This window comes from Columba livia, chromosome 10 (assembly GCF_036013475.1).
Source record: "Columba livia isolate bColLiv1 breed racing homer chromosome 10, bColLiv1.pat.W.v2, whole genome shotgun sequence".
In the NCBI taxonomy this organism is placed as follows: domain Eukaryota; kingdom Metazoa; phylum Chordata; class Aves; order Columbiformes; family Columbidae; genus Columba; species Columba livia.
Window position 1 is genome coordinate 9,780,481 of NC_088611.1, and position 25,454 is coordinate 9,805,934.

At 42.9% G+C, this 25,454-nt stretch overlaps 1 protein-coding gene across 1 annotated transcript; it reads right to left on the reverse strand.

Annotated features, from left to right (window-relative positions):
* Positions 1-6,297: 6,297 nt before the first annotated feature.
* On the reverse strand, positions 6,298-20,842 carry EDEM1 (ER degradation enhancing alpha-mannosidase like protein 1). The gene is made up of 12 exons (XM_065074547.1): positions 20,331-20,842; positions 20,185-20,257; positions 17,174-17,277; positions 16,178-16,349; positions 14,800-14,983; positions 14,095-14,269; positions 13,405-13,525; positions 12,805-12,975; positions 12,129-12,202; positions 11,052-11,148; positions 10,174-10,359; positions 6,298-9,321 (listed from the first exon to the last, which is right to left on the reverse strand). The coding sequence occupies exons 1-12, from the start codon at positions 20,732-20,734 to the stop codon at positions 9,232-9,234; spliced, it is 1,851 nt and encodes a 616-aa protein (XP_064930619.1). The 5' UTR covers positions 20,735-20,842; the 3' UTR covers positions 6,298-9,231.
* Positions 20,843-25,454: the final 4,612 nt, after the last annotated feature.

Below are 25,454 nucleotides of genomic sequence, written 5' to 3' on the forward strand. Positions count from 1 at the left end.
GCAGTCCTCACATCAGTTATTTACTTTATACCTGCTGTGAGATATTAATTTTGTTACACAGGATTCTCTGCTGTACAGTAGAGCCTAGTCAGTTCACATGGGACAGTTACCATGCACGAAGCTGAAGAATGCATCAGTGCTGATATGACATCTCCATCCGAAACAAGACTCCTTCATGAAGAGTAATAAAAGATTTGGCAGACTATTGGATTTTTATGAAGGGGAAAAAAAGGGAGAGAGGGGAAAAAAAGTCAGGTTTATTAACCTGGAGCAAAAGCTTCTAGCTATCAAAGGATAATCCAGAGATGCTTGCCATGTCTTAATTAAACACAACATAAAATGCAGAGAATGTACCCAAACTCCCTGCTGCACAGGGAATTTCTGTCTAGACATCGAAGACTATTTTGAATTCTCTGCAGCTTGCAAATTGTACTGAACAGTTGTCAGATTTCTGCATAATGCGCTTCAGTCAAGACGAGAAGTAAGAGGCTCATTTGTAAGTATTTTGCAGGAGATGCTTCCCTGACAAGAATGAAACGTTAAATGGTAATCTTTGTTTTTACAGTGTTTTATTATAAACTACGTGAAAACATACTTTTAGGAAAACTAGACTATATATCCTTCAGAAGAAAGACTGGTCCATTGGGTGATCATTAGTAATTCCATTTAAAAAAAAAATCCAAACTTGATGCTACATATTAGTGTTACATAATTAATATTCTAATCTCATTACCAGAGATTAAATACTGTTATTTTTATGCAAGATTTACTCTTCCCCAGCATTTGATAGGGAAGATTGATAGGATATTTGTAAGAAATATGACTTGACTCTTCTGTATTTTGACAATCACTGTGTATTACAGTACAGTACCATGAGGTTTTCTTTCCTTTGCTAGTAAGAATGCAGAGAGAAAACAGTTAAAAACTGCAGCCACTCAGGTACTTCAATCACAATCCATTCTTTGCTTGATAACCTTTTGCTTTACTGTGCAATATGTTCTATTTCTACACTTTGTATCAATGCTATAACACTACACATAAATCCTTTCTTAGTCACATAAACTTTGAAATACATTTTGTGATGGATTTGAGATTTTTTTCATTCAAGATATTGTTGTTGAAAAGTTGTTAATTATGTCTTTGTTTCCTTTGAACGTTCTCAGCTCAATTAATTTGTATAAAACACCGGGGTTCCAGTTCAATCTTAGTGACAAGTTCTCCTTTCACATACCGCTGATTCCAGCCAAAATAATTTTAATGATGGTTAAATGAGGAAATGACAGCTATATACTGCACACACTCTGCTTAGGAAGCACAGTGTGAAATTTCCACTGTGATTTACAGCACTGTAGATTTTATCTTTCGAGACGTGAAGCCATGGCTGTGTGTAAGTTAATTGCACCGATTTCTATCAGGAAATCTTGACAGGGCCCTGATGGAAGGTGCTTTGTTTCACATACAGACATCCCACATGGCAAGTCCAGCTTTGTGCTGACCTATAATCCCAGGATTTTTTAATACCTTCAACTTGCAGGAAACAGGACTGACAGTTCTGGAGGGTTTTGGGTTTTTTTAGTAGTTCTGGGATTAAATCTATGCATAGAGATAGGAAAATACTAGCAGAAATCCCATGTTTCATGTGAATCACCACATTTCTTCATGGTCTTTAATGGAAGAGAACGTTAGGGTATATTGGTCATTATGGTTCTCAACCCTGTTTTGGGTTTTTATGCATGATCAGCACAAAACCAGCAGAATAAAACAAAAAGTAATATCAGATATTTATTTATGCTCAATTAAAAAAAAACTTTTAAAGTCAATATTATGTGAAGTTCACTGCTCATTTAGGCAAAAGGAAGAAATCCTTTTGATATCTTCTGAGTTACATATATCAGACTATTTGTGTCATCTCACAGCACTTGCTGTCACCTTGACTGTTAAAGCACAAGTTGTTATTTGCTCTGAAATCACACCTAGGAGCTCAGCTCCCTCACAGGGTGATGCGGTGCTCTGGCCGTAGCAGGGAAAGCCGCTCCCTATGAGCACACTTACTGGCTTACGTGGCACCACGTTTCCCAAACAGCTGCCTTTGCACAGCAATGCACAGCTTTATAATGGCTATACGCACCATTTAAAGCAAGAATCAGCGTATCTGACTCCTCTGAGAAACAGGAGCCTCCCCAATGACTGGGTGCAAGGTGCAGCCCGCACCCTGCTTGGAGCCAAAGCGTTAGGGCACTGTCCTGTGCACTGGGTGACAGCGGGTGACAGCACTGCCCTGGGACAGCCCGCAGCAGCACTGCCACAGGTGCAGCCTGCACAGGGAAAAACACCAAAGCTCATTTTCACCCTTCTCTTCCCCTTCTATCTTTCCTTTTTCTACCTCTTTTCTTTTGAGCAATTTTCGTTTTTCAAAGCTTTCACAGAGCTGGGTTCAGAAGCTCTTTACAGACCCCGCTCAGCGCCTGCTGCACAGCTGATCAGGATTGCGTTCACTGAGTTCAACCTTGTGATTCTTACAAACCAGGATTTGCACATACCGCAAGAATCCAGGGTAGAGTAGCGTTATCGAATGCTGCCTTACTGATGAACCACAATTTTATACACATATATCCCCCCAGCCCCACACTGAGTTCCAGCCCCAGATTACCTCTCCCTCCTCAGGTCCCAACAGATCTCCAGGGCAGTGACAGCTCCACAGTGCAGGAGCCAGGGATTTCGGAGGGGATCCCGCTGCTGCTCCAGCAAACCAGGACATGCATGTTCCCACCCCAAACCGCAGGTGAACACTGCTCCATTTCAGTATAATGTGCCCTAATATGATTTTTGTTTAATTTACCTTCATTTTTACTGTTATCACAAGGCAATGCAGCTTTCATAACCATGCATTCGCTATCCTTTGAGTTATCCCTCCAGGAAATTACGGTGGAGAATCTGAGAACCAAAGATAAATGACACATTGTAATTATAGTTGCAAGATGATTGCTACAACAGCCTGGGAGCTGCAAAACTGAAGCAAATTCCTAGTCTTTTGTCAAAGTTTGAGTGAAATGTAACAGGTCACAATGACATTTTCTCCAAATTCCAACGGAGATCCTCTCCCCATCAGCACCAGGAACATAAAAGGAGCAGAAGTGCTTTTGCATGTCGAAAGGCATCAGCTTATCCCTAAAGCCTCTTTACTTACCTCCCAAGAAAACAAACCACTCCTGTTTTAAGCTGCAGTTGATACTTAGAATGCAACTGATGAAAGGCCCCAAAATCAAAATAAATATGCAATAACTCATACAACACAGGAAGGAAAAGCAGCTGCAGAGCTGGAAACTGAAACTCTTTTCAGGCACCAAGAAAGGGGCCGAGGAGCAGAAGGACACCCAGACTGCAGGAGGCAGGAAAAAGTAAGGAGGGAAAACAAACAAACCAAAACAAAACCCCCACAAACAAAAGCCAGCCCCAAACTCTGTTGGATCTGACTTTTCCTTCACTGAATTATGGATTAATTATTCATAAGAGTACCGCACTGCTTAATGACAGCAGATTAAAATGGCAAAAAGCCTGTTGATGTGCATAAAACGCATACCCAGGCACTGCTGTGGTGTATCAGCGCTGCACTCAGCTGCGGGTATGGAAGCAAAAGGGAAGGGGGAGCAACCATTTCACAACAATAATAACAGCAAATAATCTGTAGCTACTGCATAATTTGTTTTTTCATTAAGCAGCATATGAGAGCAAGGGGATGTTTTTTCTATTAAAAATGCTTGTTTAAAAACTCCTTTTCATTTTTCCTCCTGAAGGCTGATTTAAAAATCAATCTCCTCTGTAAAAGAGGAAGAAAAGGCAACCTTTATTTGAAAAAAAAGTTTTGCATTTCCTCTGAAGTTAATGAAACGCAGCTCCTTGACAAAACCATATAATGCCAGACGACCAGCACTACCCCTACACGATGAAGAAAACTGATCCATGCAAGGACCACGGTGAACATCTCAGGAGATGGTTTTCCTGCCCACGCGGGGAGCAGCACAGCGAGGGAGCCGTGCGGCTGGGACACGTCTCGTGCTCCTCTTCCCTCAACACTTCGCGGCTCTCCCTGAAGAGCTGGTGCTCACCAAAGCTGAAAAACCCACATTTTCCAACATTCCACCTTCAAGACAGTGTTTTTGACTTGCTGCTATGGAAACCTTCAAACGGTGGCACAAGAGTGGTCTCTGGTGGAAGCAGATCAGACCTACAGCTTTGCCACCAAATCCACCCACAGGCGCCCAAGCCAAAGAGCTTTGTCCATAGCTACCAATAGTCACTTCTTTCAGCTGTAATACTGGGTTAGCCTGAGGCATTATAACCCAGAAAAAATAAATTGAGTTCCCATGCACACTTTTGGGTTTCAGATCTTTCATCACATATAAATCTGCCAGAAAACCAAAGATGAGTAGAATCTTTCCTGAGGTATTTTCTTAAATGTGGATTTACAAGAAACTGCAGTCAAAATTCTCAGTCCCACTTCAGAGCTGTAACACATTGACCAACCAGCACTCTGAGAGCAGATAAGGAAGCAAGACAAGATAAGCAAAGACAGCAAGTAGTTGCTCAGGGAAGTGACACCACTAGGAAAGGTCCAACCACAGTGAAAACATGGGAGCTTGGGCTCTTTCCCCACAGTCAGGCTTTCAGGCCACTTAAGGCTACTTCAGAACTGACATCTAGACATCCAAACTCAGCAAAAGTAGCGTAAATCTCATCACCAAAAAATCTAGAGGAACCCTAAAAACATTACAAAAATCCAATTATAATGTTTGATAGATACTTCCTTGTAACTTGGAAGATGATAAAGACAGACAACAGAAACTGCCCTGTCAGCTTCAATGGTCAAAACTCAGGACTACAAACCAGAAAAGAACAGAAGAGTTAACATCAATCACAGAGAAAACAAATCCAGAAAAAACAAAACAGAACAAAAACCAAACAAAAAAAGCCAGCACACTAAGTGAAGGTCAGCCAGCTTGTTTTCTCGTATCTGCTTTTACACACAGCATGAGCTGTTTCCCAGTGCAGTTATCCATAGGCTGGAAAGAGCCCAGCAAGGTTCTCCGTGCAGAATTCCCACCTGCACTAAGTTCTTCATGGAGAAAGTGCTATCAGGTAGGTCAGAACTTCCCACCTGCTCACAAGACCAACAGCTTGATGCTGCCACACTTCATTTCTTCATTCCACATCCAATCACTGCTTTCAGCACAGGTTGTCCCTTGAATCAGTAAGCAGGGAAAATGAAAGGAGGATGGGGGAAAAAAACAAGGCTTTTTGGAGACAGGGTGGGTTTTCTGTTTTCCCACAGTAAAGAGCTGTCCCTTGTTCTCACTAGATGAAAATCCAGCATGCATAAGAAGGCATCTCATATCTACTAACGAAGACAGATTAAGCTGGCAAAAAAAACCTCTCAGAGAGTAATCCCTTCTCCAAACCATGAACTTATTTTGTGTGTTATTGCAAAGATATGCTTGAGAAGTCCCGGTTTCCCCAGAGAAAATAAAAGCTATTTCTTGCACACCTCAATTATGCATTCCCAAGCTCACCAGGTCTAAGGCAAAGACAGAGCCAAGTTACCTTTGGAAAGAAAGAACTGTTAAGTTCTGGCTGAGGCAGACTTTTCCAGCCTCCCCAAACTACCCAGCAGTGTGCCTGACCTCTAAGAAAGTAGAGTAACGTGGTATTCGCTGTAACATCAGCAATGCTCTTAGCAGCAACAGTTCATGACTAAAGCTGGCTCATAAAAAAGTGAACTCCCATCCTACCCTCTTTGTGGCACACAGGGATTCACATTCTTCACACACAAGACGACTGCCACAGACACCTAGAACAGAACTAGAGAACTGATCAGGCATTTTTGACACTGAAGTCAGAGGTCTTGAGCTCTTCAGATGGGCCAAGTCACAGAGAACCTGAATAAGAGCCACAAACCTGCCTGAACACAGACTTGAGGTTTGTTTTCCTTTACTCACCCCTACTCTCAGGTCACCCTCAACTGCTGGAGCTTTCATGTCAGGTGAATGGCAAAGATCAGGTATGCACACGCAAATTCATCTTTTCCCTGCATTTGGGAGATCACCTGCAGGCTTCACAATGGCCTTACAAGAACTATGCTGTAAGAAACACACACACAAAAGTGGTCAAACGCACTATTTTTTGAGGCAGATCTGTAAAATTTAAGCTCAGTTTTGAAAATTTAGGACACTTCATGAATGAGTATTTGGCCCTCTTAACAATTTCCCATCCCCAATTAAATACTTCATGGAAAAACAACAATTAAGCATACATTGAATTTTTAATTAGGAAAATTTGATATTGCACATTATACCAAGGAATACAAAAGTCTGTTTCAGCAAGTTATTCCAGCAGTTATCAATTTCATTTTGATATCATTGACTTATACAAAAGTTTTAATTTTAGTGCATAACATGTGCCCTGTCATTACAGACTAAAAACGTATCAAAGCATTTTTAAAACAAAGAGGAAGAAAAGCTGGCTCCTTAAAGAACACAAAGTCTTTTACCACGTAGTCAGCACCAGGCTCTTTGAAGACAAAAACTGTTCCGATGGAAAGCTGACTGTGGGAATACAAGGGAAGACCGGCGAGAAGGATTGTAAACACACTCAAGTGACTTGCAGCTGAGGTGTAGAAAAACATATCACACTAGTTGTTGTTTAGTCCTGTGTGCTTGACAACTAGAATGTGCAACTTCATTATAGTTCTGTAATTCTCTGAGAAAAACTCTGAAACAGATTTCTGTGCATAACACTGGGCTGGAACCATTGCCAGGTTCAGGTGCTTTAGAGGCACAAAACACTGAGGCAATCCCAACGAATATATCGCACAGTATACTCCACATTGGGGAAAAAATCCTCACCAGAAGCAGCCAGAAACACACCTCGGGTAACACTCATCCCGGCACCTGCTACGCCATGATTTTAAATGGGTGCTTGTGGAATGCTGCGTGTGGCTTCCATGCTACCCAGCACTTCTCATTTCAGAACTATCATCTGGCCCAGATGCAGCATTTCAGAAAGCCCAGATACTTTTCCTTTCCCTTGTATGGCAGAAATCACCCCTTTACTCCTGCTCTTCTTGACATGTTTACAAACTGAAGTAAACCTGCATGCCCAGGCAATGTCTACTGGTTAAGAAGCTTTATCTTGAACCTTTCTCAATACCTCTTTGGATCATAACACCCTGAATTCATGTTCTGCTTTGAAACAGGTAGTTAAGACATTCCAGTAATAGGTTTGCAAAGCCAATTCTACAGGAGTTGGAATTGCCACCTGCCTCCAACATCAAGGCAACTGACTCTATTGCAATGTTTTGGGAAATCTTAACATATTTCCCTCTCCCCACTTCAACCCTCCTCCCCTTAAAACACACACAATAAAACTAAGAAGACAGGATTATTATTGTTTTGGCTTAATACAAGATCCATCTATCATGGAATAGAAGATTCTACAATGAAGTCCCTGAGATACATCTGTATACTAAAAGATTCTAACAACAACCTCTTCGGCACTAACTTCATATTTATTAGAAATGTTTTGAGTTGCAACATATGGTTTATGAAAACCGATGTTGTCATAAGAAGGTGAAAATACAGCAGATCAAGTTTGCCTTTATATTTAAGCCTTAACTTAAAAATAATTAAACCAACAGTAACATTCAACTACTTCAACTGTAGTCAAAAGTAAAAAGTATGTAAGCAATGGGAAGACACTTAAAAAAACCCTGTTATATTTAGAATAGGTTGTTTTGGCCTTGGTTTGTTTTCATCCCTCAACAGTCCTGCCTGAATTTAACTGCTTCTTCCTAGAAGTTCACAGACAGTTATTTCCCAAACACATCCAAGCTGCGTTTCAAGATGGTGGGATGAAGCACCAGCAGGTTCTCACCATTCCGCAGTGCACCCAGGAGGCCCAGTTCACGGGTTCTGTATAGTGTGACAGTCAGCACCGCCTGGCACTGCAGCCACCACCCTGTCAGCACAGCGTGCACCAACCCGTCCGGTGCAGAGGGAGGTGAGCCCGCTGCAGGGCCAGGCTGCTGCTAACTCCATCCCCACCATGATGCAAAGCCAGCCCTGTTACTCACTACACTGACACAGCATAAATCCAGCCCAGAAATATTATTTAGGATGGGCACAACAGAGGATATTCCTCCAGTATCTTAAAGAAAGTCATCTCGTACGTGAGTTATTTTTTAAGTTACTTTGGGATTCACTGTACTTTGTAAGCAGCTAAGCAGAAATACTTTAACCACCTTCCCAAGCAAGCTCAGTTTTCCCTGCCAGTGAAGAATACGTAAGGCACTAACATATTAATGCTGTCAGGAATGTGAAATAGTTTGTTCTTCATGTACTGTTATGCCAGTTCTTAGCAGCATCTCTTCTGAAAAGGCACTAGATATATGGCAAACAACAAAACTTTTGGAACTCAGCTAAGCTATATAAAGTTAGCAGCTTGGACAGCTGAGTAGCTTTGCAATTTCCCCTTCCCCACCCCCTACTACCCTACAAAAAAAGGCACCTGATTTGCTTTATTACTGGTTTCTGCAGGCACAGGGTCTTGTGACCGTGCAGTTCTATACAACTGCGTTTATGAGGGACATCATGACTATACTGATAGCTTCTTATATGATCAGGAGTTATCTTTTCAAGATACTATTCTAGATACAGCGTTTTTGTTTCAGCAAAACCCATTACCAGTGGGTTCCTACCTGAGTAGTACTTAAGGTCGTGTATTGCTAGTCAGAATAATTCACTGATTAAACTTGGCATAAAGAATTGCACTTTCCCATTCCTTCCCCAATCCCAAGATTATTTCAAATTAAATACTAGACCCTTTTGTAAAGGGACATTTGTTGCAGCTACAGAGAGGTAGCTAAGTGGCACATGCCAATTGTCTTTTTTTTTTTCTTTTTTTAAGTATATTCAGCCTTCATTTGCAAGAACATTTTTCATAGGAAGTCTTAAAACAAGAAATCTCTATTCAGGTGGCACATGGAGATACCACAGTTCAGGAGACCAAACTCATACGAGAATCTGATTTCTCTTCATGTCCATAATTTAAAACTAGCAAGTCTGGGGGATACCCAGGTGACTCAGCATATGCAGGTGTGTAGCTGAAGAGGCAAGGAATGTCTACAGCCAAATCTCATGCTCCTCCTGACATACGATAGAAGATACTCTGAAGAACCATTCAGACCAAGCCCACCATTTGATCAATCTGTCTCATGTAGATGCTCTTCAATGGCAGTAAGTATCTCCTCTCATCAGGAACTCTGTTACACTGTTAAAAGAATGAGAATATTTTTAAGAACTCAAATACAAAACCAGGCAATCCCATTCCCTCCGGCGTTTCAGCATCAGTAACCTCAGGCTTCCTCCCAGTACAGAAAGTTGTACCCAACCGCACTTTTGGTCCCGACCCTCCCTCACTCTTTGCAAACCTACAGCACAAACCACATAAATGAGCAGCACGTGTTTCCTCCGTGCAGGCTGCAAACTCCCGAATACACACCAAACTACTGCAGCCTGTTATGCAACTGAGACTTCCACCACTACGACAACTGTGAATGTCTTCTAAAATAATGCTCTTTTTCTGCAGGACTGCAGGGAGAAGGAAAGGAACCATGCTAGAACCTACTAGCAGAGATTTTAAAAAGTTGCTCTGTATTAAAAATGTATCTGTTCTGGTTGGTGATAGGCACTGGATCCCCAGCTCTGTACTCAGCTGATGCCTAGCTAAGAAAGGTCACCTGTACGTGTACGTGCCACAAAACCATTCAGAGGAAAAAAAAAGCTCAGTTTAAATAACTCTCTGCTTTTCTCTTTTTTCCCCATCAGAGCAACACTAGAAGATTTTAAGGGCAAAAGGGAAGGGAAAAATAATTGGAAATAAATTAACAAAGAAGAAACTAATTGCTGCTTAAAAGGGGGCAAGTTTCACCTTCAACATCATCACTCTCCAGTTACCCTAACCCATTCGTTCCACTACTGAAAGTGTTTTTCATAAGGGAGCTTCTCAGATATTTGACATTTAGAAAGGAAACACTTCCAAATGGCTTCCTATCACCTAACCCAGTTCAACATACATCCCTTCTCCAGCAACACAACCAGGAACACTCTGTATATTCCTTACGTTAGAACTGAAGTTGACTGCCTTTAATTCGTTAGGTTTAATTTTTCCTGTGCTGTCCCCTTCTCCAGGGAGGATGTCTTGCCACAGTGAGTTACGAAAACGTTCGTCCACAGACACAATATGTCCCTCAGTAGTAAACATATACTTATTTCCAGATTTATGCAGTGGATTCTCTTCATCAAACAACTAAACAAGAGATGGGAGAGACAGCTATAGCATGTGTGCAACATTCTTCATGTCCCACAAGCAATATGCACTCATGCATTTGAAGGATCACACAAAGCAAACCTTTTAGTGCTACATGGCAACTACTGTTAGAGCAAACAGAAATAAATAGTTTTAATGCAAGGGATTTATTTTAACAGTTAAAAGGGGAGTGCAAAAGAAAAACATCTCACATGATTTAAACCGCCCTTATTTTTCTATGCTGCACTATGCAGGCACTCCTAGGCTGGCATCTCCTGTTCCCATCCAGTCACGGGTTTATTCATTTTTCTGCACTAGAGGAGATTGCGAACAGTAGCTTAAGCAGTGCTGGCTCAAACGCTGTGACTGCCAAAGCCCAATGGGGAGAAATCAAAGGCTGCTACGAGGCAGACAAAATGCCTATGAGCAGTGATTCAGCTCAGGGCTCAGCAGTAGCCTCCTTCAGTCCTGCTCCCTGTCCTTTCCAGCTCAACCCAATGGAGCTGCCGGCTCTCCAGCCAGCAGCTGCCCACACCTCCAAGATTAGGGTAGGGTCAAGGGAAGAAGAGCAGCACATTCCCTGATACACTGACACCTGAACGCTTCTCTTCCCCAGAGCCCAGCACAGTTTCTAATTAACAATGTCTTGCCTCCTCACTGTGCCATGTTTGAAATGAAGAACATGTACGTACCAGGTACAAATATTTACATGTTTCACTGAGAAAAAAGCTCTCCATTCGATCTTCCTTTGTCTTCTCAACAACGTGGTGTAACGTGGCATAGCCACACCTGCAAGATTTAAGATTAGTTTGGGTTTAGTTCCCACACATTCTGATCTTGAAGTGCTCCCTAGATATTCCATAACTTCAGACCATTCCAATTGTCACTAGAGGTGACAGTAAAATGACACAAGTCTTTTTTAGAAGTAAGCACTGATTATTGGTTTCTGGGATTCTAATGAGACTCTAATCGTTGACCTTGTGGTTAATCTATTCCAGCGTGCAGATTTATTAAGAGTCTCTCAAAGAGGCAAAACGTTCTCAAGGCACCTCGCACAAAACAGGCAATTTCTCCATACTGAGCACGTGAGAAAGCCAGGTCTGGGCACCTGATCTTGTGCAAAGGTTTCTTCCCAAGCTACCTACTCTTCCCTCCCACCAACACTTAACAAATAACAAAGCTGCAAACTGTCACACAGTGCACTTGTGTAGGGGGCTGACTGAAAGAATTACATCTGAATCCCACTTAACCGCAGAATGGTACTGTTTTATACTGTCTTACGGTTAGTAGAGACTTGTCTACAAAATTAGGAAATACCAATAGTTGAATAAGAATTTGCTATCTTTCCTCTGAGTCTTGCAAGAAGTTCAGATACTCAGTCAGGATTCATTGAAAGCTGAGATGCAACAGCATTAATCCTACAGACCTTCCCTTCAGTTTAGTCAAACCATTGGCCCATGAGGTTAAACATATTCTTGCAGGATCCATGGAAAAAAAAGGCTACTAATTTTACCAGTTTTTAGCAACTGATCATCAACTATGCATTTTGAAAGGTAGTTATAAAATTCTGAAGTTGTCACTGGACTATGATTTCATTTTCAGATGAGAAAAAAATAATTCCTCAATTAATAAATCATCACTTGTGGCTTTCATGGAGGGTTGGACTTTTTGGTTTACCTACATTTGGCAGATTGGATTCTATATAATATTTACTTAATAAAATCTATGTATATAGCAGTAAGAGAAGACAAAGAACATTGAAGACTGACTTTGCTTTTGTATATTTTTCCAAACTTTGCAGAATATCCATTCCGACATGAAGGTAAAATGGGTTCTTTGTGGCCTAAATAAGGAAGACAGACAAGAGTTAGTCAGCAATTTCAAAATCTTGTAAAAATAACACAACAAAGGTCTAGTAGTATCAGATTCTCCTGTATTGCAGTATAGTTGTCTTTATAGGAACATGACTTAGATTACTCTCTGCAATCTTCCCACATTTGCTTTAGTGCCAACGCTAATAAAGCTTGTGGTAAATTCAAACCATTACAGCTTTCTGGCAGCCAGAAAGTTATTTTAGTTTACTGCTTCTTCTGTCAGTTGAAGACTGTGTCTAGAGAATATAGCAAGGAAAGCTATTGCATTTATTTCAACAATTTCTACCAAGAAGTCACAGCTCTCTACCTTATAAAAATGCACCAGCTAATTTTTGAAAAGGTGGTTCAGTCTTATTTTTGCCTGGCTTACAAAAAAGGATATTTTTTAATCAAACAACATAGCAACTACATTGCATAACAACCCAGTGCCTAAATAGAGACCTATGTATAGGAACAGGCAAATCCAGAGGCACCCAGTTTTAGCAGGCCGGGAGCCAGCGGTAGAAAGAGTGACTTCCTGAATGAAATCACTTTTGCCAAAATAAGCTGTAAGCTCAAGAAAGTCAAGTACCTGATAAAGGAGATATGTGGATTCCACTAACTCTGGCCTCAATGGATAGAACGGAACGTCTGGTGCTTGCAATTGCCAGTTGTATCTTTCTGGGAGAGCTCCATATCGTTTCCATATGGCATAATAAAAAGCATGTAGACAAATAGCATCTTCCACATCTCCTATCAACACCTAGGCGTAACAACAGCCGTAAACATGCACGCTTAATACTGCAAGCCAGAAAATTGCTTTCCGCACTGTGTACAAACAGCCACCTCATAAGGGAAGACAAAGAAAAAAAGAAAGAGCTATGTATTGATTTCTCCACATCAAAAGCTCTATCAGTGTTCAGCCCCCACGGCACAGTATACAAATGCTGAGGCTGAATGAGAAAAGTTGGAAGTTTCATCTCAAATCTAGCAGAGAGCAGACCAGGCATTCCAACATTGCTAAGCTGATGCAGAAGCTGAACTGCTCTAAGACTGTCGTACCAGAGCAGCCAGATGTAAACCCACAGGTTGAGGGCCATCTCAGAAGAGACGTGCAGACTCATTTCACAGTCTAGGATCAGAATGAGCCTGACACCCCTCTACTGTGTTGTTTATCAGAATGAAAGTTTACCTGTAGTCCAGGAAAAAAGGCTTGCAAGGAGTCAATCCACGTGTTCATCAGCTGTCCCGTGAACATGTTGACGTTAACATACAAAGGAGGGTCACCTTCACCTTCATTGCAAGCTTCTCGACTGCCAACAATAGGCATGTGTAAATACTCGCTATTTTAGAAGAACACAATGCACGTTTCATTTCACAGCGCTGTCACCAGCAAAAAGAATGAGCCACAGGTTTGTCATGCCAGGCTCAAAGCCATTGTGAAAAGAACCAAAATGTCAGTCATGCTCTCAGAAAAATGAATTCATCAATGTATGTACATCATATCCTAAAGTTACGTCAGCAGAATCTCTACCAAATAGTCATGCTACGTAAGATTGAACCTTAATAAGTACTAAACCAGCCAGTTTAATGCATTTCCTTTTCATTTCTGCAGCCTTCTCTCAGCCTACCATTTACTAACATGGACAGTAACCAGTTTAGCTTCTTTGCACCAATAATGCTACGCAGATCAGTTGACTAAGGAGTGAAGAGAAGGTTAAAATTTACTTCCACAGTGACTACCAAAAAAAAATTACTTTTTTTTTTTGAAAAAAAAACCACACAGATTTTCTAGAGCATGACACAAAACACTGTACAATCTCTCATATCTTGCTGGAGTAGTCATTGCTTAAGGAATTGATACTGATATGAAACTACATACCCTCTTCTTAAGTGGTTCTGAATGTTCCGATAAGCATCATTGAACATCTCCAAGTCTTCCTTTTCACCAAAGAGGATGTAAGACTTCAGAAGGTATTCATAGAACGAATCTGATCCTGCTCCCAATCCACTTTGCTTTCCAACCCAATGACCAGTTTGAATATTCACAACATTGCCTTTCAGAACAGACAAAGAGTTTAGTCTAATGTTGCCAAGTACATCAGAGAAAAATCATGAAGAACCAGAACTTAGAAATATTACATCTTCAAAATGCCTTAAGGAGGAATGATCAAAGATTACTATCAAAATAAAGTGTTATAGTGCATTCATCCAAGGAACTAGCACACCCACACAGTTGCTTTAAGTACTTTTGGTCATCTGCCAATCTAAATTATTTTAATGGGGATACAAATGGAAGAACTTCAGCTTCATTTCCCAGTTCAACGAAAAATTTGTCTTTGGAAATCTGTGTCTTAAGAAGTCACTTGGATACCCCATTTTTCTTATGAAATTATGAAGTGCCATTTGTTCAACACAAACCATGAGTACACAAGGACAGCACAACTTAACAGCCACAGAGAAAGCAAACTGACAAAGTTTACCAAACATGAAAGAAACCTGCAGCATGACGGCATTCTGCTACAGGAGACCAGGCGAGGTTAAAACACAGACCCAGGCAATACAGCATCACCTTAGAGGAGATTACCTAGCAGTCCAGTGTTATTGCTCCTGAGATTCCAGAGCGCTTTTACAGCTCTCCTGGCCACCCATTCAAACGTGGAGTCGCCGAGCAGCCGGCTCAGGATACCAAACTCCACCAGCAAGGAACCGGCTCCTGCTGTACACGTTTCATTGTTGCCGTCTGGAGGTACTCCCTTCTTCAGATTGACCTGTGGAGCGGGCAGAGAGAGTGCTAACAGTGAGGAGGCAGCTGCATCTCATGCAGCCGGGCTCTCATCTGCAGTCTTGTATTCATTATAAAGCCTTTTAATTAGTTTTTGGAATATGAAGTGTGCAACGTGTATTAGTTAGGAAGTCAGCATATCACTGCTTGGTCAAAAAGTTTTCCTGAAGGATTCCTGAAATTCACCTTTCAAATTTATAACATCGCTCTCAAGGTGGGCAACCACTTCTGCTACTCTTATATTTGCTAATCCTTCCAAATTTCAGTCCACTTTTTCATCATTTCTCCCAAACATTCAGGTTCTTCCAAGGGTGATGCAAGTACCGCTTCCCCTCACCTGGTGCTCTCGAAACCAAGAGTTTCCTCAGTGAATGCTGCTCAACTTCCCCACGGAGCAAAATGCTGAAGGGAAGTTACAGCACCCTCAACTGCTTCACCAGACTCCGAGCAGAAGTGAAAGCTTATGTTCCTACAGCCTGACAGGTCTGGAGGAAAAAAATCAATGCTGCAGTCCCCCAAAATTAAAACTAGTAAGGCAAGTGCTAATTAGTTTTACAGTTTAGAGTTGTTCAACTAGAACTGACATTCTTCTCCCTGTGAACTGCATCTGCTTAAAACAAGAGGATGTACTATTGAAGGATACTGCAGTATTCTTGAGTACTCACTAAGCAGTATTCAAGAAAATTACAAACTCCAAGCCCAGTGTGACAAATATTTTAGAAAAGTTTTATTTTATCACAATTGTCTTAGTACCAAGTCATCAATAAAGTCACTTTCCCAGGCTGTTTGCCTTTGCAGTATTTCTTGTTAACCTTCTTAATGACAGCATTCTTTGTTGCCACATGATATACAGGAAGAAACCACAGGGCAGGACACGTTCCAGCCAAACAGCATGGAAACAAATTACTATTATCCTGTACAGAACAATATATACAGAGTGAAAAAACAGCCCAAAGAAAACATTTACGAGACATAAGGAGCAACTTATGTCCATTATACAATGTCAATGTCACCATAACTTTGTGCGGTTCCCCCCCACGCCATTTTAATGTAACTCAGAACAGGTTCAATACCCCAAGTGCACATATCAGGGCACACACAGGGCACAGAACTCGAGTTGTAGGACAGATGAATTACTGCTTTTGGATTATTTCCCCACTGTGCTGATGTGCTCACTTACCCGAGGGTATGGAATTCCAGTTTTGGTGTTCTCAAAGGCTGGAAGCAGTCTCACCGCTAGATCACGAGCCATATGCAACAGTTCATTGTCATAATCCTTAATGGTCATGTCACCAAAAGGCTGTTTAGTATCTGTAATTATTATGTGGGCAGAAAGCAGGCTCCCCAAAACTCTACAGAAAAAGAAAAATATCTTCAGTTTTTAAATCTGTTCTTCAGCCATGCACTTACCAATACGATGTTTACTTTGTGCATCTTACAGCCTGTACAGAAAGAGATCTACTTTTTTCCCCACCAGTAGTGAAAACATCTCCAAGGCAGGCTGCTTGTCACCCACAGTAATTCCAAAATCTGGCTCTGCAAAATTTACCTGACGCAGTAGTTCCTTACAACACAAGTCTATTTATGAGCGAAGACCTCTTTGTCCCACCTTTTCTGCTGCAGCAAATAGTAGTAAGGTTGTTACATACACTTAATATTAAGAAAAAAAGAAACTTAGCCAAGTTAAGCAGCAATTGAACATACACTGTTTAAGACATTCAGAAAATGCCGCCATTTAATATCAGACAATGCCTTAAACTCATGTCCAAGACAGACATGTCTGTTTTTCATCTAAAATGAAAGTGAAAGCAAGCAGAAGGTCCATGGAAGAAAACCAAAGCAGGGAAAGCCTGTCAGCAGGGTTGGTTGGTGTGTGCAGATCTGAGTCTCTGCTGCAGGAGCAACAACAGAAAAATAGCAGTCAGCCAGCCACAGACTGGTGAGACTACCATGTGCCACTGCTTCAAGTCACGGGTGACTCATTAAAACTGTTTTAATTACGAAAGGATAGAATATTTTTATAAAAGGTTAAACAACAAACTACTCAAGGAACAATCATGGAATAAAGCCTACCAAAGACATCCTTATCAGCGATTTTACTTCAGTTTGTCTATACATTCACACCAAGTCTTTAACCTTGGTCCTGTTTTAAAGACAGAAACTTAGAGCAACATACCTGATTGTTGCCTCAAAAACTTGGACTGTTGAGTCTTTATCAAATGAAACTGTGTCAATCACCAACTTCACCGCCTTCTGGAATTCTGAGGAGTTTCCCATTACCTTTTACATAAAAATAAAGCTATTTTGTCTAATTGTTGCTTCAGAAGAGAGTTGGGGAAGAGAATGGCAAGTTCACATTTTAGATTAACAGTCATATTAACTAGATATAGGACAGAGTACTTCAAGCTCCTGCTGAGATGACTTTCCAGAAAGTTACTCATTCTACTGACATGTAAAAGTGCATTTTTTTAAAAAGTACGTTAAAACAGGGAAATCCACAAAGATATATTTTTTGTCTGTTTTTCTAATCCATGCACCCATGTATTCTTCTATCCCCAACATCAGCACTGTAGGTAATCGCTTAGAGCAGGAGTCTAAAAACTCTTTAAGATCTAGAAACACTGAGTGTTTCAACTACTTAAACTATCAGTTTACGAGTTAAATTTAGCTTAAAAGGTAACACAACCTGCAGAACAATTATGTCTGATTTGACATTTATTTGACCAGGGGAGTCCAACCCTTTGGGCTTTTGACTCAAGATGCCCAGGAGTTCCCTCATGCCAGTTTTCTATAGGTTCACCTTAGCAACTGACTTCCACTGTATCCAGAGACAGATGTAAATTCAGTCCCAGCTGCAAAGAAGCAAGAATACAGAAGGAAAACACAGATTTCCATTCATTTAAGCTCATGATAGGGCTGGGTGTACAGGGAAACCGACTTGGCTCTTTAATCATTAGACCAGCCAGTCTGCTCTGTCCCATACCCAGACCTCGTGGGAAGGCATTCCCACAGATCTGAGCGGATGAAGAGCAGAACGGCCTTTCATCACCCAAAAGCTTCTAAAACACAAGAGTCTCTAAGAACCAGAAGTCCTGTATTTGAACAAGGAAGCTACATGACTCCAAAAGGTATGGACGGGACACTGAGCCACTGGTGACCGAGGACAGGAAGGCAATGGTCCAGCATACACACCACCAGCCACATAGCACAAGCCTGAACTGCTGTTTCAGTTAAAACCAATGTTTTCCTCACATCCTGCTTTCAGTTCTGTTCACTCCTGCCACTTTCAGTTCAACAGCTCAGACCTCCTCACCACAGAGCTGCAACTCCACTGTAGCAACAGGAAGTATTTTATAACTTGAAGCACACATACAGTCCTTGCACACACCACCTACTCCACAAGAAGAGAGACACACTATGGATCCTGTGCGTTGAAGGGCCATGACCACATGCCAGAAGGCCAAGAATCTGTCCCAGATGCAAAAATGAGAGAATTAAACACAAGGGGGGTTTCTAAACATGCATAAGGTAGTTCAGGAAAGGGGCTCTTCTCCATGACACCATGCTACTGGTGCCACTGACATAAAGCAGGGTTGCTTCTCATATTACCTTCAAATTTTATCAGAAATGCATATGACGGTCTATTTCAGCTGGCAAGAAGCAGCTGTACAGCCTTCCCCCTCCTTCCTTTCACCATTCTTCATACAGACTTACACGTCAGCCAGGGCCTCTGGGCCAATCAAAACAATCAGAGCACTTTCAGTCATCTCGAATAAGATGAACTCTCCTCCCAACCTACCTCTCAGCAACCCATGCAGACTCCAGCTCAAATCCACCCTTTCTGAACACCAGAGTGACGACAGTATTAGAAAAGAGATCTCACCTGAGCCATGGGGAAGATCTCCCAAATTTCCTCTGTCTCTTCCGGAAATCTCTCCTGATACATCCCCATGAACTCTCACTCTTCCCCACTAGCTTATGATCCAGATGTTAGCTGATATACACCCAGCACCACCTTCTCCTCAGAAGTGAAGGATTTAATAAACTTCCACTGAAGAAACTATGAGACCTTTTACTTTGTATTGCTAAACCTCATTACAATTTTAATTAGTTCTTCACAATGTCACCTCACCTTCTCTTCGCATTAAGAACTGATCTCTCTTTCTATCAGCAGCTCTGCATGAAACATCAGGACTTTTTGCATTAACAACATTAACACATGAAGACTAAGCAGCACTTGTCTCATGGCAAGTCCTTGGAAAACACCGTGGAATAACTTTCTCCAGCCTAAAACTTTCTGTTGCTGTCTTCCTTCAACTGCTCCCCAAGTCTATCTACATTCACCCCTCTTCTTCAGCTCTGCTAGTTTTTTTAAAAAAATATGGATCCAATTCCAGATATCACATCTACTGTGGTCATAAGTTTGAACCCAGAGCAAGGGACAACATGAGTGCTGTTAAGCGCCATGGCAGATGAACCCAGCAAGACCTGTCCTTCAGGAGAACACTGAACAAATCAATGCTGTGCTACATCGTAATGTTCCCCTATAAGTCTTTTCTGCAGAGTCCATTCCAGCACACTGCCTGCTGTCGAGGCGACGGCTCATGACGATGCTCACACCTCAATCCAGCCAGCTCACAACCCAGACCTGGGGTATCACAGCCCTTCTAACAAAGCTCCGTGCCCAGGAGTGAGCTCGGACTGCTTTCCCACACCAGGTCCGGCTGAATCGTGACGGGCGCCTGTTTCACGGCCAAACACAACCGAGCAGGCAGACTCGGGCATGCTCAACAGCATCTGCAGTTTCTCATCTCTCAAAACCTCTCATCCAACCGACCTCAAGCTTACAGACATTAATATCTATACCCTGCTAGGACACCGCCTTTGGAGCTTAATTAGCAGGAGAATTACTCTTCGACCATACGTCCTAGCTATGTTAATATACCTTTAAACTAATTTGCGAAATTCAGTTTGTTCATTCCAGCTGCCAACACAAACCTCCCGAGCTTCCCTCCTGATTAAATTCAACCGAACAGGGCGAGGCAGCAGCTCCGGAGCTTTCCGGACCAGCAAACGGAGCAACCACAGCCGGCGGGACCAGAGCCCCGCACAGGCCCCCGACCCGCTGTGCCGAGTTCCTCCCGGCCGGGACAGGCTTGGGAGGCGCCCCCAGCCCCGGGGACTCACCGCCAGCGTGTCCAGCGCGTCGATCAGCGTCAGCGAGTAGTTCCCCAGCACGTCGTTGATGTTGAGGTTGGAGCTGGAAGAGAAGCACCGAGCGTCAGGCCCGGCCCGGCCCGGCCACCGCCCCCCGCCCCAGCCCGGCCACTCACGGGTCCTGGCGGTCGGGCCCGCGGCCGCGGCAGTGCAGGGGGTCGAGCTCGTCCCGCGGGAAGGCGTGCTGCATGTAGCTGTCGTAGCCGAAGACGAACATCCCGCGAGCGGCGTCGCGCAGCCGGGCCCGCAGCTGCGGCGGGAAGGCGCCGCTGTACCGCCGCTCGTACTCGTCACCGCCCGCCCCGCCGCCACCGCCCTGCCGCAGCAGCGAGCCCCAGTGCGCGGAGCCGGGGCCGGCGGCGGCGCCGGGCGGGCCGAGCGCGGCGGGTGTCGGCGGGAAGGGGAAGGGGAAGCGGCGGCGCAGGCACAGGCCGGGCGCCAGAACGGGCAGCAGCCCCAGCAGCACCTGCAGCCCCAGCCTCAGCAGCAGCAGCCCCAGCAGCAGCGACCGCCATTGCATGGCGCCGCGCGCATAGTTTAAAGGGGCCGCCCGCACCCCCGCCCGCTGCGCAGCCCCCGCCGCGTTCCTCCGCGACGCGGCTCCTTTAACGGCGGAAGTGAAACACGCACCGCGGCCAGCGCGGGCCCGCCCGGCCCGGCTCCTACTGGCCGAGCCGACGGGGAGGCGGGAGCGGCCTTCGCTCATAGGGCGCGCAGCGACGTCAATCAAGAGCCGAGCTCCGGCGAGGTTAAAGGGGCGGGGCGGGGCGCGGAGGACGCCCGGGGCTGTCGTGGCACGGCCGGGGGCGGCCCCGCCGGGGCCACGGGGCGGCACCCGCGAGCCCAGCGGGCAGCGCCCCGCCGGAAACAAGAGGAGTGTGCTTTAAATTCAAAAAACCCAAAAAAGACAGCAACAAACCAACCAACCACACCGCGACCGACCCCAGCCCTGCATCGCATCCCCTCTCCAAGAAAGGGCATGATTCATTCCGAATAATTTTTACAAAAATAATATTAAAAAAACCGATTATGTAGGAAAAAAATAAACCTACTATCACATATAAACAGCAAACCACACAATAATGCTGCCTTCAGCATGTATGTTGTAATTTCTATTCCAGAAGTCAGATCTTGCTGTTTAATATTTCCATTCTTTGGAACAGAAACAGTAGAATGCGTAAATCTAAGTCACAGCTCAGCAGTCCATCGAGACTTCTGGATGTTGACTCCCGTTAAAATCCTCTAAGCCTGTTCAAACATCGCAGCCTGGGCTGCTCTTTCGGTTCCTTTAACTGTGGAATGCATGCATCTCTTTAATGTCTTTCCCCTTATGCACCAGAAATATTATATATTCACATCAAGAAGAGGATTCTTGACTAAAAAATGAAGGTAATTCCTCATTATTGAAAAGACTGCAATATTTTTCCACATCCCAAGTGAACAGAGTAATACAGAAGCAACCTGCAGTTAACTTCACTCTGAGATTCTTGGAAGAATCAAGATCAGCTTCAAATTTCACACACCACAATAGCTTGTTCTTCCTATACTCACATATTTCCTTGGTTTGTTGAAAAATATGGTTTACAAACTTCTTCCTGACAGGTCTTTTCAGAGAGAAACACAAAACGAGACCAACAGAACGCCTTCAGCATCTAAGCCAAAGCTGTAATCAGAAATAATCAATGGAGTTTCATGAACCAACTACTCAGAAAGTTGCCCCCCACTGAGCACAAGCCTCAGATACTCCAGATACTGAGTGAACACTCTGAGCAGTTTCCACAGCAACCACTCCGCTGACACACAGCACACACTGACCAAACATCAACCAGCCAACACCATTCTACTACTGATTTTTAAAACGAAAACATGAAATCTAGAATTCATTTAGAATTAGTCTCATTCATATACTCGAGATCACTGTTTTATAACAATGTTTAAAGTGTGAAGGCCAAGAAAGCCTTCTTGAATCAATTACTTGCCCGTATTTGCCCTCACGGAAGCAATACCACCTACTCTCTTCGTTGTCAGAAGATTGCTTCAAGGCGTCAACCTGCTTGCTCCTTTCACAGATTATTTTAAAAACTAAATTTGAGCATGGATGTGTTTATTAGTTTAGCTTGAGTGCAACAATGTTTCCCACAATTTGGCAACGAGGCCTTCTTGTATATTTCTAACAATAATAGAAGCAGCTGTACATCTACAGATGAATATGCAAAACCATTTTTTTCAACAACACTTTTATTGAAGCACTTCAAAATGATCACAATGATAGATGTTGCCTTTAACAGAATAAAACCTGTGATGTCTTAAGTAAAAGGCACTAATCTTGGCACAAAGGTCTACTTACCCACCTTCCACTGTGAAATAAAAATATCAAATATTTTACTTCTCCTTTAAGAAAAGGCATGTGCATACCCCCTTTGAGTGCCATTCCAGGTTTGTCGTTCAAGTGACATGTAAAAGAAAACCCAACGTTTCACCAAGGATACTTTAACGTTCAGCATCTGTAGTCCTAAAGCCACAGACTACTCAATGAAGGTTTACGATTCAGTGAGACAAGTCATTCTATACCCACATTTTGGGAACAGAAGTCCTGAAGCACACACCAGTCTCGAGCATTCACACATCACATCTCCTTTGACATGATTCATTGCTTTGCTGTTTGTGTAGTCGGCAATGCACCGCTCTTAGCAAAACAGCTTAAATGTCCTGATTTACACCCCCTTAGTTAGAATTTACACAGCGCTCTCTAGTCAGGGTCAGTGCAAACGTGAACGGGCAAGGAGCAGTGCTGGGACATGCTGCCGGGAGGAAGCGCATTTCTTCCACATTCAGCAAACACACACAAAGCAAATCAAGACATGCCATTGCACAGCCACAGTAACTGTAAAATTAAACCTTAGAAAAGTTAAAAGCTTGATAATCCAGCTAAATCATACTTCAAGTTATTATAGATCCTTGCACAACATTCCTATATTAATTTAACCAGAGAGACTGTTTAAGGCATTTTCTTAGGCCTCCTTTCTTCTACCAGAAAGTGAAAACTACACAGTTTTCTATGTCAGCATCCTAAAAGGACCATCTTCCCAACCTGTTACCATGAAGATGCAAAGAGAAAACACAAATCAATAAGAAGCTAGATTATTAGTCCCACAGATCATGAAACAGCTCCACATTTTTCCTGTTGGCAAGTAGTAGGACAGAATTGCTCTGTGCAGCTGCACAGACACTCAGATGTACTCGGGGCGATGACGAGGATTACGCTGCACTCCAATTGCACGTAAAGAAGCCACCATCCACACAGAAGCTGACAGGACATTAACATTCCAGGGAAAACTTTCACACAGCCCAGCACTGTGGGTGCACACACAAGCATTTCTCCCCAGTCTAGTCTAGAGACACGCTGCTCTCTGCTCAGCAAGCGTGATCACTTGTACTGAACAAAACCAACAACAAGTATCGAGAGTTGACAGCTATTTTAAATCCTCGTGACGCCATACAATACTAACACATCATGAGGTCATAAAGGTATGACTGGTGTCTAACTTCCACACATATTCATGACCAAGAGTTCTCTCTGGCTCAGTATTTAACTTTTCACAAGACCCAGTTTTCTCAATATGCTAATGGCCAAGGCCTACTGCAGATACATCAGAAGAAAGTTTCAGGACTACAGCTATTGATGTTTAAGTACAATAATTTGTTACCAAAGTACGTCCCCAAAAGCAACTTCTGTCAAGAGAATGGGAAATTTAATCAGTCTCTTTTTACAGTCCAGGCTCACTATGGAGCCCAAGACAAGTAATCACCATAAGAGATCAGACTGGCCCAACAGATTTCTAGAACACAGCCATGGCATCCAAGTTCAGCAGACAACACCACCAATGCCCGTCTTAGGCTCCACAACTTTATTAGAACAGAAAAGGTTTAACCTTGGACTTAAGTGTGCCAGATGAGTGAGTTTTTCAGTCAAAGGCTGAAAGATGGTGAGAACAGCCTCATTTCTCTAGAAATACTTCCTATGCTTCCCTTCTGTTTCGAAATTAAGGTAGTTGGAAAGTTAATCAAGGAAACAGAGTATAAACCTCTGCATTGGATTCAAATAGTCTCTTCAAGGTCTAAATTTCTGCCATATGAATAACTAAGGGCATCTGGAAGGTCTGCACAAGAATAGCTGTGAAAACCTCAGTGGAGTCATTTTGTGAAGTAACACAAAGGTACTTTTTAGAGTACACACATCATAGGTGGCCAGTGTACCTCTCCTTGCCATACATATATTTAGAAGTAGAAACTGTTACTGAAATACCATGTCATGCAAACAGCTGTTGGCCAAGTTCACACCACAGCTGATTTAAGCGATTAGTACCGGTATCAGACCAACCAGGGTGACAAATCTTACACTGTTTTCAGATTTTTGCACGTAGAGGCATTTTGCTTTGAATGTTAACCCCAGGCAGCTTGTTTTGCATGCAGGAAACTCCCATCAACTGAAGAAATACGCACATGATCTTTTACTCAACAGTTCATCAGCCCTTCCCACCAGCCGAGTTACACATGAGGATGCTAACTGACCAATATTCAGGGCTGAAAATAACCTGTTAGAGATCAGTAAGTTTGAAAACTTAGATGGAGACTGGCTGAGAACAAAAGAAATCCATTTGTTACCATTACTTGGAAGATGTTGACATACGTTCCTGTAAGTCAATCAGTGACCCGGGAGAAACTGCAGCAAAGCATCTGGGAAGAACAGTCAGTGTAACTTCAGATTAAAGTTGCTACAAAGATTTTGTTGAAAACCTCCATCAACAAAAGCCTCACTTTCCAATGAGATAAGAAACTCTATGCTTTAATTAGCAGTGAATGATCAGGCACTGCTAGATCTGGCACTTGTGCTAAAAAAACAAAGGTTTTATTCTAGGCTTGACAACAGAAACAAGCTTGCACACACACACACACATTTTTCTCCTGAAAACAGCTCCAAAAGGCTGCCCCTGCTTAAGACCCTTCAGCTGATCAGTGCTTTTCATAAACACTGCAAAGCACTGAGCTCTGCTGCGAATGACTAGCTAAGCTTGCTCATGCAAGCTGAGAAAGCCCCAGGCCTGAAAGGTAGTTTTATAGGCATTTCTCTTGAATAGTTGAACCACAGAACATAAAGAAGCTTAGGTGTTTACCAAGAAGAGACAGACACCCCGTAATGTGTTGCCATGAGTTAAGCCACATCAACTCAAGTCAGTCAG

Bases quoted from the DNA above. Each gene is read 5' to 3' on its own strand.
- EDEM1 (XM_065074547.1), bottom strand. From the start codon at position 20,734: ATGCAATGGCGGTCGCTGCTGCTGGGGCTGCTGCTGCTGAGGCTGGGG. The intron at 12,203-12,804 runs GTACTTGACTTT...TTCCTTATTTAG, and splicing joins CCACATATCTCCTTTATCAG to GCCACAAAGAACCCATTTTA. The intron at 9,322-10,173 runs GTAAGGAATATA...TTCTTTTAACAG, and splicing joins CAGTCAACTTCAGTTCTAAC to TGTAACAGAGTTCCTGATGA.